This window comes from Danio rerio, chromosome 7 (genome assembly GCF_052040795.2).
Source record: "Danio rerio strain M-AB ecotype USA chromosome 7, GRCz13ab, whole genome shotgun sequence".
In the NCBI taxonomy this organism is placed as follows: Eukaryota; Metazoa; Chordata; class Actinopteri; order Cypriniformes; family Danionidae; genus Danio; species Danio rerio.
The window spans coordinates 34,837,174-34,854,330 of record NC_141027.1 but is presented as its reverse complement, the minus strand read 5'-3'; the positions used below and the strand labels follow the sequence as shown (position 1 = coordinate 34,854,330).

Sequence of the window (17,157 nt, the reverse complement as noted above, 5' to 3'; positions counted from 1 at the left end):
ACAGCAGTATAGAGTGTCATATCAGAGTTCTTTGAATGCTTGAAGAGTGGAAGTCTTCAGACGGGCCACATGCTGACCTAGAGGCGTCAGGCCAGCAATCTGATTCACTCTGCCACTGCGCTGGCGTCAAACTGTAAACAGTGAGACTGAAGCCAAGACCCATAAGAGGCCCTGTCTATCTAAAGCTGTCTACTTAAAACAATCAAATGAGCATCATTAGCACCATTTGGGGCCTACAGTCATTCTCAAATGCTTTGTAAAGTGTGACCAATGGATGTTTGTGTGTTCCAGTTTATCTTAACTCTCTAGCGCAAGAGAATCAAAACAGAAAACTGATGTGACGTATTTAAGGATGACAGACTTCTGAAAAAAAGTAAGGTGGGGGAAAACTTGAAAACTGTCAAGTATTCACTGAAAGATTAAAGTTATGATTTTCTGATGACACATTACATTTAAAAAAGGTATGTATGGCATGCAAAATGTGCATTTCTAAAAATGTACTGTAAATTTTGATATGAGTAATTGTTTTTTTGCCAAAATTGTGGTCTTTGTTGATTCATAAAATCCAAACCAATGCAAATCAGCACTTGAAGAAATTAAGCAAGTGGCTTCTTCAAGAATCATGCTTTCAACTAAAATCTTCAGAACAAAACAGAACAGAAGAATAAAGTCTACTACATCTTGGATTTAGGTTTTGGGTGAACTCTACATTTTTTAATAACATATTTGTAAAAATGTGGCTGACAAGATGCAAAATGAATATTCTTATCTTGAGAATATCTTCCATCATTTACACACAGAAATAATCCATTAGCAACCCAATTAATTCTCAGGCGAAGTCATGTCTCCACTTACTTCTGCTTTGAATGAGAGAATATGGATTAGGGCTGAGTGGCAGTTGCCAACCGATACACGTTCATCTGAATCAAACGCATACGGAGACCAGACTTACAGGGGCCAGCAGCTCTTAGCCTCAAGTGTCTCCTCAAAATAATCCCATCTAATTTTAATCAGTCTTTCCCTGAAATCCAAACCTGTAGATGGGACTCCATCTAAACCCACTGGCACATAATCAGTCAAATACACAACTCAAAATCCTGGGTCTTTGGGGTTAATCTCCAGAACGGTGTACAACTTCAGAGCGCCTGCACTTAGATCAAAGCCTATTCAAGAGCCAAACACAAAAAAACGTTGACTTTTGGCCCTCTGCCACTGATGGATTGAGTCCTCGTCTCTTCTATTGTGAAGTGAGACTCTATTGGCTGAGAGCTGGATTGTGTGGCGACACTGTCTGGGACTGAAATCAGCAGGATGTGACAGAGTAAGGTCATGTGGAAGGGGTTACATAAATTTGTGTGTGTGGAGGGGTGTTCCCTATGTTTCACTTTGGCACAAGCAGTGGGCACCAACTGTGAAGATAAACACAATTCAGAAGATCACGTGATAACAGCCATTCAAGAACCTTCAGTTACCCATCCATTAAATGAAGACTTCAACTGAACCTGGATGTGTGCTTCTGAGGCTTCTGATGTTTTTCATGTTAACTAATAGGTCTGTGAGAATAATTTGAGTAAGTTTAAGTTTAATAATAACTATCACAGCTTTTTGTCTGAAACAGCCATCATGAGTAATTTTAGACACAGCTCTGTTGGCACAGGATAAAATAGGTCACAATGTGTAAAAGGCAGTGGCGAGGCTACATAACAGTCAGGGTGGCACTGGCTCACTAAAACTGAACGCTGGTCCACCTAGAAAAAAAAAATTATTATGGGAAAGCAGAAAAGTTTTGTAAAGAAAATATGTAGCAAGTGTGAAGAGGCGAATTATAAATGTAATTGTATATTGACGATTAACAGCACCCTTTATACAAAATTTCATATCCCCCTCCATTGCACAAACTATTGCTCCAGACTTTACTAGGAAAAAGGCATTATAAGTAAAAAAAAAAAAAAAAAAAGAGAGAGAGAGAGAGAACTGTAAGAGAGGTATGATAATATTATAATCATCTGAAATTTTGTGTATTAAATAAAATCATACTGACAGGCAGAGCAGCTAAGACTGAAGGCTGAGATTCCTGGTCTATTGACTTTATTCTTCAATGCGGAAGTGTACTTGTTTTGCGATTGTTTTAGAACTTCTGATTCAGCTGCCTATGGGAGAAATGACTAGGAATATTACACCGCAGATTGTGGGCACATGCCTGAGCAAATGCATTTGCGCTCATATGTGTGCCCATAGCCATTCTAGTCTAAAAAGGAGGCGTTTTAAAGCGCATTGCTATTCTAAGAAACTATAATAGTCTGTTCTATAGACCGGAACAAAGCCTAAAGTGCAGTGCAGAGCGCATTTGTTGTGCGCCTCGCTAACACACTGCTTAATACACACAAGATGTAGACCAATACGCAAATGTCTTAACATATGAAAAAGAATTAAAATATTAAGGATATATATAGGATATAATGAGGATATAGGATATAAATATAAAGGATTAAAATATTACAAAACATATTATTTCCTAGCCTACATAAATATAAAACTATATACTTTCATACCTTCTTGATCTCGAGAGGCTTTTTCAGTTTATTCGTGACAATTTTCTTTTGTATAATGTTATCGTTATTAACAGTATTATTTATTTTCTGCATATTTATATTTGTTTTATTAAAAACAAGCTTAGACTTGCCCACCTGTCAGGTTTTAGACCATATGGGACGTAGCATGTGTATTTGGATATAACTCAGTTTTTTGACCTCACTTTGTTATTATTATTCATTAATTAGTTTGCTGGAAATTAGAACTGAATTTAGAAATAGTTTTGAAACAAATATTTGCGCTTAACACACTAAATGTATTATTTATAGGCTAATTGATGTCTCTGCGTGCAAGGTTTCCCTATCTACGAGAGTGAAAGTGAAAGTAGAAAATGACAAGGCCTTACCTCTCATTCTCGCACTGCTGATGCTCTGTTTAACTGTCTTCTTTCTACTGAAGCATTAATTTTTTCCACTTACAAAGTCGCCTTGTAAACAGCAAATACACCATGGTGCAACGCAACTGACACTTAAAATGGAATGGGAGATAAGACTCTGACTGGTTTATTCTCAAAACACACCTACAACTCATTAAGAAAATAAGCACAACCCTTTTAGACCATGCGCCACAGCGCAAAACATATTTTTCCGTCCTTAAAATAGTAAAAGTGAATTCTGACACGCTCTTAATGCGTTCGCGCCCTGCGCTTTGCACTTTGCACATGGATCGTCAAAATAGAGCTCTTTATGTTTTAAAGAGCCCATATTATGGGTTTTTGAAAATTCCCTCCATGTAGTGTGTAACACAGCTCTAAGTGAAGTGAAGTATCCAGCTAAGGCTTAAATCTGTAAGAATACAGTGTTTAAAACGGTTGATTCATCTATAAAAGAGTCGACTCATAGTGCTTCAAACGAGTCGCCTTGATACCGACTCATTAGGTGTTCCGCCATGACGTACGAACGAAACCAAGTTATTCACGTGCACGCGCAAACCCGGGAGATTTCAAACCTGAAGCCCCGCCCTCTGACGCAGAAACCCAGACACACACGCACACCCACAAACACACACAAACACACGCACACCCACAAACACACGCACACAAACATGCCGGTCGATTGAAGTAACACTGCAGATGGACATTATATTGAGTCTCTACCCAAAGATGAAACCTCAGCATTATAACCAAGCAGTTGGAAACTTCTGGAAGCTACATGCTACAAAGAATACTTCATCTGAGTTTGTTAAAGGAAGGATCAGTAAAGAGTAACTGATGGACGTCAGGATGGGTTTCTTCCATTTCTCAAGTGTAAGTACATGCGGTTAAAGTTGTTGCCTCGTTGACTCTAGCTTGCAAATGTATTTAGTTGTGATTTGTTACTTGTAACCGCGTGTACTGTATCAGGTTAACTGGATATTTTATCTTATCGCGTGCAAAGTCACGTTAAAAACGCGACGCGTGCTGTTTGTTTATGGAGCTCCGTGCTAGAGTTCTGCTCCCGCGATTTATTCGGAAATTTATTCCCGCGCCGCAGAAATCTGGCGCGGGGACAGCCGCGGGAATAAATTTCCGAATAAATCGCGGGAGCGGTCGGTAACGGGTTTAATTTGGGACGGGAGCGGGCTGTCTAGCAATATCACAGATATTGCTATGCGAATTAGAAAGAGAGCGTCTGCGTGGTGCTTGTGTGTGTGTTAGTGCGCACGCGCGCGTATGAGAGAGAGAGAGAGAGAGAGAGAGAGAGCGAACGAACGAACGAACGAACGAGCTTTGTGCTGTGTGTGTGTGTGTTTAAACCTAAACAGACAGCTTGGCTGTCTGGACTGTATACTGGGTGATTTTTGGTTGTGTTCTCCGCTCCGGGCCGGGGACCGGGCGCGGCGGGCAGAAAACGGAGCGGGTTTTCAGGCTAAAACCTGGCGGGTGCGGGCGGAAGCGGGAGCGTTGTCATCCGGAGGTGTGTGTGTGTGTTTTTGTGTGTGTGTGTGTGGTATGGCGAGTACACGACTGTCTCCTTCGTTCGGTTATCCGTGGCACTATCCACTCGCCATAGTGTGGCAGCTAAAATCCACGTTTAAATTGCTGATTAGCTATTGGCCATTTCCCTCTCTGACTGAAGGCAGTCGACCAATCGCGACAGACTGTCATCGGTCCAATCAGCGCAGATTAGCTCCACGCTAAGGAGGGGTTTGGGAACAAATGAATCACTGGACGATTCATACAGGAGTCGCTGGGATAATTAGCTAAAAATAAATGCAGATTATAAGACCATGAAAGTGTTTTTTGACCTTGCATGCATATTAGACTGTTGTTGGAGACCCTTACAACCAGGATATGACCCTATTTCATGTATAATATGGGCTCTTTAAGGTTTGCTTTCAGTAGGCATGTAAATGATTTAGGACTCTGGACACATTTTTGCTCACTTTTCGCATGGAAACTCAAAACGGTCAGCTCACACATCATTAATTTAATTTATAAACTATGAGATAATATAATGTAAGAATCTAGTTATTATACACTTAAACATGTAGGCACTGAAGCCCACCCTATTCCAAGTTCCACTCACTTTAACATTTCTGGCCTTGCCACATGGTAGAAAAGATGTGGGAATTCACCTAAACATGAAATCTTGTCACTCAAATGTGTTCGCGTGTTGATATTTATTGACATACTTTTCGTCTTTTTCTACACAAATGGATCATTCATTTCCCCCACAAATAGGCCACACAAAACGCTTTTCTTTCCTGCTTAGTGTTTTGGGATTACCACATAAAGACGAGAGACCCAAAGGGTGTGACAGCATTCTTGAAGCAACAAGAGCCACCCAAACAAAATCGATAGCAGTACACTGAGACATTATGCAGTCATATCCAGTTTGAGTATTCATTGTCTGCTTTTACAATGCATCATCTAAAGTGCTCTTAAATCCAACAGCGGCTTTCATGTCTTTTAAAAGTATGATTCTTACTTTAAAAAAGTTTTCACAGTAAGTTCACACAAAACATTTAATTCAAATATATTTCTATCAATAAAATAATTAAGATTTTTAAAGGATTCAGGTTTTTTTTTTCTTTAGAAATTATAAACTTAATATTTCCTTTTTTTTATCATGCTTTATTTTTTTTGTTATTAGTGATATATATACTGGTGTGTAACCCACAGTTTGTGAGACATTTTTTTTATATTGTACAAAAAAAAAAAGTAATTTGGGTTTAACAATATATTTATATATATATATATATATATATATATATATATATATATATATATATATATATATATATATATATATATATATATATATATATACACACACATATACATATATATACATATACATACATACACATACACACACACACACACACATACACACACACATACATATATATATATATATATATATATATATATATATATATATATATATATATATATATATATTATATGCCTTATGTTGTGGAATTATCTACAGTAAAATGAGACAATATCCATCCAGCTAATGACATAAAAACTCACTAAAAGCAGTCTGTGTTTCAATTATAACAACAGATTGTGAATCAATGAATGGCTTAAAATTACAGATGATTAGCTTGAAGCTTTAAAGCAAACAAGTCAATTCTTGATCCCATATTACACAGTTTTCAGTGTGGTTACTATAGCATGCAGGAGGAAAGGAATTGCATAGCTCTCTCACAACTCCACATGTCTTGAATTGTATCTGTATGCAGCGGTTCTTTCAAAGTTGACCAGCGGACAGGGATTTACAAGCATGTAGGACAAAATTGACCCTGAAGGCCTTTAATCAATATCTCTGAACACTGCCTTGATTCCTATACATCACTTTGACAATAATAAATGATTGTCTCCTCTTCTGTTGACATCTGTTAATATTCACACACAAAATTATTCAAAGCAAAGCTGACAATAATGAACTTTCCAGCCATACATGTTAGCCAGGTTCAGAGTGGACCTGAATATACACAAATTTTACTTTCTGAGAGCTTAACTAACATGATATTTGGTTTACTTTAGTGGTAAGAACTCAAGTAAACCATTCATATCTAGCAAAACAGACAGAAAGGAAGAGATGGACATGAAGAGAGTGAGAAAGAGTTTTATACTCTGTATTGAACAGGTCTGATCAGAAGAAGAATCGTGAGCATTCCTCTACACAACAAAATAAAGTGCAGCCAACAATGAGTTCTGCAATCCTGTTCTCACACAAGCAAACACACCTTGTGTTTTCTAAATTAAAAACAGCCATAGACCTCTGCTGTACACTTCTATTAGTAGTAAAGAAATCAAAGTCAGCAACAACACACTTTATCTCTAATAAATTCTCTTGCTTTTAGATTTTATTTCTGTTTTTCAACAAAATTGTATATCTGCAGAAATGTTTGCAATGTTGAAGATAAACAGAAATGCCTACCAAACTAGCAAAACGTAAAATTTGAGAAGTGTCATGTGACACTGTACACTGAAAAATTATTTCTGCAAAATTGTTGCAAACAATTGGTAACACTTTATAATAACTTCACGCTATGAACCATTTATGAAGCATTAGGAAGTAGTGAACGCGTTATGTATTAAGCATTAACTCTACATTAATGAATGTTAGTAAGCAGTTTGTAACTACAGCTACAAATGCTCTATTCTTGACTTAAAAGCACATTTAAAATGTGCTTAATGATTGTGTTTTCATTCTTTCTTAATAATTCCTTTTTTATTACTAAATTAAGTCACAAAACTGCATGGAGTTGTAATAATAAAGCATTTATTAACATACATAGTAACTATTACTATATGCCTGAATAATAAGATAAACGTTAATTTCAATAATTAATCTCTTACTAACTCATTCTGAATGACCTTAAAAACCACCAAATACTCTTAAATACAACTGGTTTGTAAATAACGCAATGCTTAATTTAGTTATGATAATCGATCATTCACAATTTATGAAAGTACATTTATTAAGCACATTATACATATGCTTATAAGACTAGAATAGCTGCAGTAATAAACTAATAATAATGAAATAATGACAATAATTGACAAATAATGAATTCACTATATCGTCACCTTAGAATTATAAGGTTCTATCTGACATATTTTCAAAATTGAGTTATTGACATTTCTTATTAAATGACAAATTATTAACATTATGGTATGTTTTTTTATTTTTACATATAGTTTTTTTTTTTTACATTTTAAGACTTCTTATTTAAAACACAAATGTGACACATACTGTTTGCTACGGAATGCAAAAACTTTAACGTTCAATATCTCCAAATCATTCAAAACGCAGATAGAACCTTATGATTCCATATGACAATATGTTAAAGCTTAATAAACAATTCATTGTGTGTATTTATTATAAAGTGTTACCAAACTATTTATATGGGCTGAATTTAAGCAAACAAATTCAATTTATTAAGGTTCAACTTAATTTAATTCATTTATTCATTTCTTTTTGGCTTAGTCCCTTTATTAATCTGGGGTTGCCACAGCAGAATGAACCGTCAACTTATCCAGCATATGTTTTACGCAGCGGATGACTTTTCAGCTGCAACCTCCGGAAAAAAAAACTACTTAATTTGTTTGTTTAAATTCAGCCCAAATAAATTGTTTACAACCACTTTACTTTAAAAGATTTAGTAAATCCAAGGAATCTTGAATCATTTTTTTTCAGCGTTGACTGGATTATGAACTACTGAAAGCTAGCTATGCCCTCACAAAATGACATTTGAAAATTGAAACTTTTTTACTTTATTTGATTAAATAAATGACCTAAAAGTTAGATAAACCTCCACAGACACACATATCAGATATATCAGCCCACTAGCAAAATGCAGGCCCACTTGCCTACACCTTAAATACTACAGACAAGATGTTTGTTATTACTGCTGAGACTCCCTATTCATCAAAAACCCTGCAGCTGCTCTTCTCATGAAGCTCCTGAAGAAAAGAGCGGTGAAATTCTTTACTCAAGAGTCATTTGTGAAGCACGCATCTGAAATCTGAAGAGTTAAAGTTTAACACATCAGAGCAGACTTAAGAACCGTTCTCTTTACCTGCAAACAGATACAGGCAAACCTCAGATCTCTCTAAGGCATCTGAGTAAACCTGCTCTTCAAACATGGCTTCTAGATAACCCAGTGACCCTTGGGCAAAGTTCTGTACAGCGAGGTGTGCCAAATTAATTTGGCCTCATAGCTAAATAGCCTAGAGACACAAAAACCTCAGCAAAAGACACAATAAATGAGCCTAATTTAAGGCTCTGACATCTTGACAAGCAGTGGACTTAAATGGACGAGTGGTAGGCTATTCTGCTTTTAAACGCATTTGTTTCTAGTTAGCTCTACAGCTATTGTAAGCTACAGATCACTGAGCCAGAGCTGCAGTGTTTCCTGAAAAACTGAACCATATGCAGTATGGGGGAGTGGATGTTTAGATTGACTTTGTAAATTGTACCCGACGCACTCAATTACAAGGACAGAACGATTGCTCACAGGACAAGCCCAGCAGCGCTCTTAGAGAAGATCCACGCCAGGTCAGAGGAAGTACCTCGGAAAGAGCTACATCTACAAATGTTTGTGGTTCAGCAAGCAGATGTAGCAGAGCGCAACCTGCTCAAAGCGTAATTGTGGTTTGGATTGATGAATGAGCACATGAGCATACTAATAACAATGTACTTCCACTCTAAACACTTCATTTTACCCCGCTTTCCATTCTTTCCTCCTGGGCCCATTTTCAATATCAAACCGGCAAAAACCAAACACAGAAGATCAGGCTAAATTGAATCCACACATGTCAGTGTTTTCAAACCCAATGGAGATGGATTTCAGATAAAACACATTACCTTGAAGGCCAAGAGCATTGTACACTACACACACATACACACTTTCCTTCCTCTCAGCATGTTTGACCTCTTTATAAGCTCGCTGAGATGTAAAGGAGACGAGTGTAACGCACAGAACAGCTGGCGTGACAGGCCTGAGCACACACACACACACACATATGGAAGACCCCAATAGTCATGAAGAGGTCACACAGCGACACATTCAAACCGCTCTATGATACCTAGAGAAAAACAACAACACACAGTCAGCTCTCAGTGACGCGTGTTCATGCTGAATCCACAGTTTCACTCCACTCTGCTGCATTACCTATGTCAAGGACAGTACAGACCACCAACACACACTCTTACCACCTATTCATTAAGATCACACACTGACTAAAAGTCTTGTTCACGTGTAACGCTGACAACCAGCAACTTATAACACTATAAACATGTTCCCAATTAGCAAAACCTTAGTGGTGCACACATTCCCACACTGTTGCTATTCATTCAATCAATCAAGCAACACTACTGTAAAACTCAGTAAAACAGTCACAGTGCCCCCTCTATTCCACCCCTCCCCCAGCTCAACCCCCGTAAGGTAAAGCCATTAGCACCTCTAAAACTCCAACTCTGTCTGTACTTACCATGCTGCGGGCTGAATGTCCTTCCCTTCATTAGATTCATTTTCCAGTGAGTCCGGCGGCGTACCGTACCGCTGTTGTGTTTTGCTGTGCATGCATGTGTGCTGAGTGGGCAAGTTTGTGTGTGTGTGTAACTCACTAACCCTTCCACACTGCAGGTCTCCGACACACTGACACACTCCCCACACACTGCAGCAGCTCACGAGGTAGAGACCGCCCCTCACTCTCTGCCCCTCCCTCTCTCACACTGACTGTCTGTCTGTCACTCAAAAATTCAGGACACACCCACATATTAAAGCCCCTCCCATCACACTCTACTTATACTGCTGGAGCAAAACATACACAGTGGGGACACAGACTGTATTAAAAAAGTATGGCAGTGTATTAAAAAAGTAAGTAAGGGATAATTTTATCAAAAAATAAAGAAATAAATAAGAAATAAAACTACAATTAGTTTGTAATTATTAGTATCATTAGAAGATAATTATAAATTTGAGAAATGTCAAGGTGTTTACTTTTAGTCCATGCAAAGAAAGCCCAGTGGCAGTTTGATAATTATCTGTCTTTTGTCTGTGAAACATAAAAGTTATGCAGGTTTGGAAAGACATGAGGGTGAGCATATGATTCATTTTCACTTCTGAGGGAACATCTTTTTAAATTGTGTACTTTTATAAATCCCATTTTAAAATAAATGAATAATATTAATAACAATAAGCTAAAAATCACCATTTTAGTGTTGCTATTAATGCTAAAGAACTATTAGAAATTTTATACAGTATTAAAATTAAATCATGTAAACTAAAAAAATAAATATAAAAATAGGTTAAAGTCAAAACAACTGAATTAAAAACTTGGCAATTACTAGAAAAAAGCACGCTTAGCACGAAACTTATTAAAACTGTAATAAAGAATAAAGGTAAAATATTTTTTAGAAAGGGTTGGGAAAATGGTTCATATAAAGGGAATAAAGGACATCCCCATTTAAGTGAATGGTAATTGGAAGCGATATCTTATGTGTTTGGACTTTTTTTTCGTCCTTTTTACTCTTTTTATATGCATGTTTATGTGGTGTATATAAAGATAATTGTGTATGTGCATATTGATGTGTCTATGTCGCACATTAAAAGTTTGGGGTCAGTAGGATTTTTAAATGTGTTAAAACAAACTTATCCTGCTTAGGCTGCGTTCATTATTCATTCATTTTCTTTATGGCTTAGTCCCTTTATTAATTAGGGGTCGCCATAGCGGAATGAACCGCCAGGCTGCATTTATTTAATCAAAAATACAGTACAAATTGTGAAATGTTATTGCACAATAAAAAACTCTTTAAAAGTAGTTTATCATTTAATTTAATCATTTATTCCAGTGATTTAAATGATGAATTTTCAGCTTCATTACTCCAGTATTTAGAGTCACATGATACTTCAGAAATCACTTTATTATTATATTAATTATTATTATTATTAATGGTAATAGTAATAAAAGCAATAATGACTAGAATAATTATTTCATTTGAAACTACTTACAATAAGTAATAAATATATATTTAATAAATAAATATATTTTTTTTGACATTTAATAAATGCCACCTTGATAAACAGAACAATTTCCTTAAAAAAAAAAGATGAAAAAAACTTTTGACGGGTAGTGTTAGTTGGTATGTTTCTTGCTGTTAAATTATTGTTCTGTATTGTAAAAAAAAAACTAACTAAATAGAAATAAAAGAAAATAAAGGTAAAATAAATGCACTTACGAAATACATGTTTTAGTCTAATTTAATTTACAAAGAACACAAGTGAGGAAAATTTACTGCATGGGGTCTTTGAAGAAGCACTGGGATAATCAGTGTAATCTGGCTTTTCAGCTCAGCAGCTTCACACACCCAGAGACTGGATCCCTGCTGATAGAATGGACACAGTGCTTTGGCGAGAGGAGAAAAGCTGTCCAAGATGAGTGATTGACAATTGATGTGCCCGCCACTGTCCAATAGCTGAGACAGGATCAACAGGGGGAACGGAGTAATGTGAACCTGGGGCAAAAGGGGTCAGTTCCTCAGTCAAATGCACAGCTGGTTTAAGCAGCATTAAGGCACCTTTAACTTCATTTAAATCCTAATTGAATAATTAATTTATTGTACCTCAGTTTCCATGTTGTATTTATAAGGAAAAAAAGTCAGTATGCCTCTTTTTAAATTTTTTTTAATTACATTTATATAAATAAACTACTTTTAATAATCTGTAATGTTTAAATAAACTTCAGTAAAACTATAACTTTGTGGAACATTAAAATAGCTGGACAATAAATTTTGTATTGTAATTTATGTTTTTTGATTCAGCAAGGCTGAATTTTCACCATGCAGTCATCAGAGCAGTCTGTCATAATTCATTCGAATATGCTGATTTGGTGGTCAAGCATTCTCATACTTAGTGAACAAAAACTCCATTTTGCTAAATTTCACATTCAGTTGGTTCAATAAAAGTTTGGTATAACACTAGAACTGCTGACAAAGTCAATTTAGCAGTTCTTCAATGTTGTAAATGAATAACTTGTAACAATAAAACCAATATAACTATAGTACTCTGACTTTACCTGAATGATGTATGTGCATGTGTGTGTGTGTGTGTGTGTGTGTATATACTGTATATAGTTGAAGTCAGAATTATTAGCCCTCTTCTATTTTTTTTCTTCTTTTTAAAATATTTTCTAAATGATGTTTAACAGAGCAAGGACATTTTCTTATTTGTTTTATTTCGGCAAGAATAAAAGCAGTTTTGAATTTTTTATGAACCATTTTAGGGACAAAATTATTAGCCCCTTTAAGCTATATTTTTTCTCGATAATCTACAGAACAAACCACTGTTATACAATAACTTGCCTAATCCTGCCTAGTTAACTTAATTAACCAAGTCAAGCCTTTAAATGTCACTTTAAGCTGTGTAGAAGTGTCTCAAAAATATCTAGTAAAATATTATTTAGAGTCATCATGGTAAAGAAAAAATAAATCAGTTATTAGAAATGAGTTATTAAAATAAGTATGTTTAGAAATGTGTTGAAAAGATCTTCTCTCCCTTAAACAGAAATTGGGGAAAAAATAAACAAGCAGTCTAATAATTTAGGGGGACTAATAATTTTGACTTCATCTGTATATATATATATATATATATATATATATATATATATATATATATATATATATATATATATATATATATATATATATATATACATACACACACTGTCTACTGTATATGCATGCACTCAAAATTTATGCTTGCTTTTTGTTCAAACTACTCTACTAAATGAGAAAAAAAATATTTTTTCCAATGTGGGAAGCCATCATACTCAAACGTCTATATCTTTTATTTGAGACTAATCTGCAAGAGCTGCAAACTGCACATAAGCCTGAACACTGAATTAAGGTCATACTAAATTGAATCCATATATATGGGTCTGTGCGTTTAGGTTATTCATCACTGGGTTTAGTCATTTGTCTATTTTTACAGGGGTTCAGTATAAATAGAGTCTGTAAGGCGTGTGACCCTACCTCACTTAAAATTTCTGTGTCAAGCATGTGACCATTCCTCAATTAAATATATTTACTTTTAACCGGGCGTGTAAAAACACATGCCCGTTTGGCTGTGCACCAGGAGCCTTCAACCTTGTAAAGGCCAAGGATCACTTACAGGATGGAGAGATGGTTCAGGGTCTCATGTAGTGTATAAATAAGTGCTCAATTTTAAGCATAGCTTATAATAGCATTGGTACAGTACCATATTAATGTATTTATATACCATGTTATGATTACACTGCAAAAAAAAATCATTATCGAAATCACTAAATAAGATGACTTCCTGAACCTGCAGGATGGATACTCGCTAAAGACCCTTGAGAAGACATTAGAACAACTGAAAGTGCACTGAACTTGGCATACTTCATTTTAAGATGATTTGGGAAGATGAAGCACACTGATAAACTTCTTTACAGGCATGTAATGGTGAAAATAAAGAACCATGTTTTTCCACCAACTAGGCTTCTGTGAATAGATAGGCTTGAGGAAGGGAGTTAAATGCATAACCAGGGGGAGCCAAAGCACTCTGTAGTGTAGAGGACGGCCAGTCACATTCCAGCTGCACATGGTAATAGACCCACTCACTGCCATGCCAGAAACATTAGAACTAAAATTATGTTTAAAAAGTTAAAATTTACAAATTTTTAATCCGTGCAGGAAAAGCATTTACTCTCTGTAAAGGTGCACAATTAATCATCAAAAAACTGTAATCTTGATTCAGATTCAGGTCTCGTTTACACCAATACATTTTCGTTTTAAAATGGCGTTTTAGAACGAAAATGATCCACATCCACACTGGTGTTTCACCTAGTATTTCTGAAAAGATCTCCATCCACACTACACCGCTGAAAACGTACATCACGTGACCACACACACTCTGGCATGCACTGAAACCTGTTTCAGTGTATTCTCATGTCTGAGCTCCAGGGAGTCAGCGGGAGCTCTGAGCACACCTCTAAGAGCAGCCGAACGCCGGCCAGTCCATCCCGAATCTGCTGTTGGATCTCATCTCTCTGTAGTTATCAAACGCTATCTATAATCCATCTTGTGTAGTAGACCTATTTTTATGAGTTGGTCTTTTGAATCTATTAGCCTACATGTTCTTAGCTAACCTGTTTTGGCTGAGTGCAAAGATATGCTATTATTTTATGTGACCACGTACACTGATTCAGCATGTTTAACCAATTGCTTGCCTTTATTTCCTATATTGTATAAACTTATTGTACCTTTTACTTTTATAATTATTGTTGATTATTAAATTATAGCTAACCAATTATTATATACAGCAAAAGAGAACACTATTTCACCATGCATATCCTCTGATAATCTTTATTGTGTGCATATAGCCTGACACTGAGCACATATTGTAAAAACCACACAGTGAGCCAAATGTTATATATTTTTCAATGAAAATGACAAAAGGCAGATATTAGGTATTTTGTTTTAAATTTGCATACAGTGAAGATGACAGTCATATAAATATGTACATGATGCCTTAACATTTTTGTGTCTTAAATTTTTAAGTTTTAATATAAAAAGCAAAAGAAACAGTGCTTTATGTTATGCTTTCATTTCATTGTTATGATAATGAAGCCTCCGTTTTCAGATGTCTCTGTTTTCCCCCATCCACACTTCGGGTTAGTGTGGATGGAAGGCAAAAGTGTAGCAAAAGTTATGCATTTTAAAAATAACAGGGCCTCATTCACAAGCTTGTTCCTAAGACAACTAATCAGCGATGTCTGCTAACAAGAGTGATCACAAAAGAAAATCTGTTTGTCGGTTAATTGAACAGATCTGTTTACAATTTTAATTAATTCCGTAATGAAACAAGTGAAATCTGAATGATAGGTTAGGTAAGGTTACTTTATTTACACCCGAAGCTAGATTTGGTTTGCAGTCAAGAGTTCTCATTTATAAACATAAATATAAAAACACTTATAAATAATAATTAAATAATCACTTCAAGTGTCTGCCCCAAATAGATGTATAAAACTATCTACAATACACAAGTCACTGAAATACCGCTGCTTTAGACTATGTCTTATTTAAATGCCTAATAACTGCTGGTATAAATGAATGAATGATTTTTATATTTGTTCAAATTAATCGAATATTTCATGAAGTTGCTCTTAAAATACTAAAATATCTGTATTTAAACATTTTTTTATAAAGGAAGTATTAATTTATACAGAATTATGCAGCTCTACTTTCTTTGTTTTTGACAGTTTGTTCAATAGACATACTGGTTATGGTAATAAATAAAGATATTACTGGCATGAAACTAATTATTTGCATGTTTATGTTTATATTAATTTCCAAAATAATATGCATACAAAAAAGTCATAAGGTGCCCAACAAAAACATTGTGTTTTCCTAATAAGCAACTTTTACATGTGCAGTATGTTAAACCCAAAGTATATTACAATTCACAGATGTCCGTGTATTTTGTGCATTCTGCCTTTCCTTGTAAGACTTTACCCAGTTTGACACTGATATGCAAACCCTGTGAATAGACTAAAAAGTGATCTCATAAAGTCTACAAAGTCGCTGTACAGCAGGAAGCAGAATACTCTGTTGTGAGGGTGAGTGGATATTTAGCCATGGGGCAAAAAGCAGCTCCTGTATTGCACCCTTTGTTAATGGCTCAATATATGACATGCTCCTTCACCCAAGGCTGTCATCGGGAAAAATGCTCAGTTCCTGTCTCTTTGTGTGTGTGTGTGTGTGTTGGGGGTAACACATTTTGCTATACAAAGAGAGTAGAGTATAAGCTAAAGCAACGGCTGAATCACTCAACAAAAAAAAATGCTCTGACCTCAAGTATGCAGATATCAGTCCCTGCTAAATCAGAAAGAGCCGTTTTATTTCCATTATTTCCAAAATAATTAAACTGAGATCAACTGGAATATATATTTTCACATTCGGTCAAAGGCATGAAGAATTATGTCCACAAGAAATGTCAGAGGAATCCTCCTCACAGCACAACCAGCAGAATATCTGGCAGGGGGAAGGACTACCTCTACAGGCCGGAGAAAGCATGTGCTGTGATGGAGAGGTCTGATAACATAATGACTGATCAGCATAATAGCTCTCAAACAACATGAAAGGAGGAAGAAATAGTAAAAGAAGAGGAGGAAATGGGGACAAATAATCAGCACAGCTGTTTTGTTACCTTTAATGGTGAAAAAGGGCCATAAATGAGGAAGTCTACCAACCTTTCCAGACATACTGAAGATAGGAATCAGCGTGTATGCTTTGGGAATAGCAGAACAACAGGCGTCAGGCAGCCAGCCAATGAACTGCGAAGCTTTAATGTATGTTTATGTTGCAACAAATAAACACCCAGAACCCTGAAGTACTTTAAGTTACTTTTATATCTATAGTTTTATTTAATATAGACTGTGTCAAAGCCACTTAACATTGATGAACAGGAAATGAAAAAAAAAGTTATAACAATACTACACTTTGTGAGACATTTTCAGTATGTCAGACTAATAGAATGCTAGTGTAGTTCTAGTTAGATTAGAACTGATTGAGTTCAGTTTATATGAATGCCACTGTTAAAGGA

The 17,157-nt window shown here is 35.7% G+C and overlaps 1 protein-coding gene across 20 annotated transcripts in view; it reads right to left on the bottom strand.

Annotated features, from left to right (window-relative positions):
• plekhg4 (pleckstrin homology and RhoGEF domain containing G4) overlaps nt 1–17,157 on the bottom strand; it is a 119,354-nt gene that overhangs the window by 74,458 nt on the left and 27,739 nt on the right. For 5 of the 20 annotated variants that reach the window (XR_015495861.1, XM_087261368.1, XM_087261369.1 and 2 more), the window contains exon 1: nt 10,025–10,193. The exons of the other annotated variants lie outside the window; for them this stretch is intronic. Coding sequence is in view for 4 of the 5 variants with exons in the window: in XM_087261368.1 (XP_087117494.1) it covers nt 10,025–10,027 (3 nt within the window). In the remaining variant the exon portion in view is untranslated. Of the gene's footprint in view, nt 1–10,024; nt 10,194–17,157 lie in introns of those variants that run through there. 20 annotated transcript variants of the gene reach the window in all.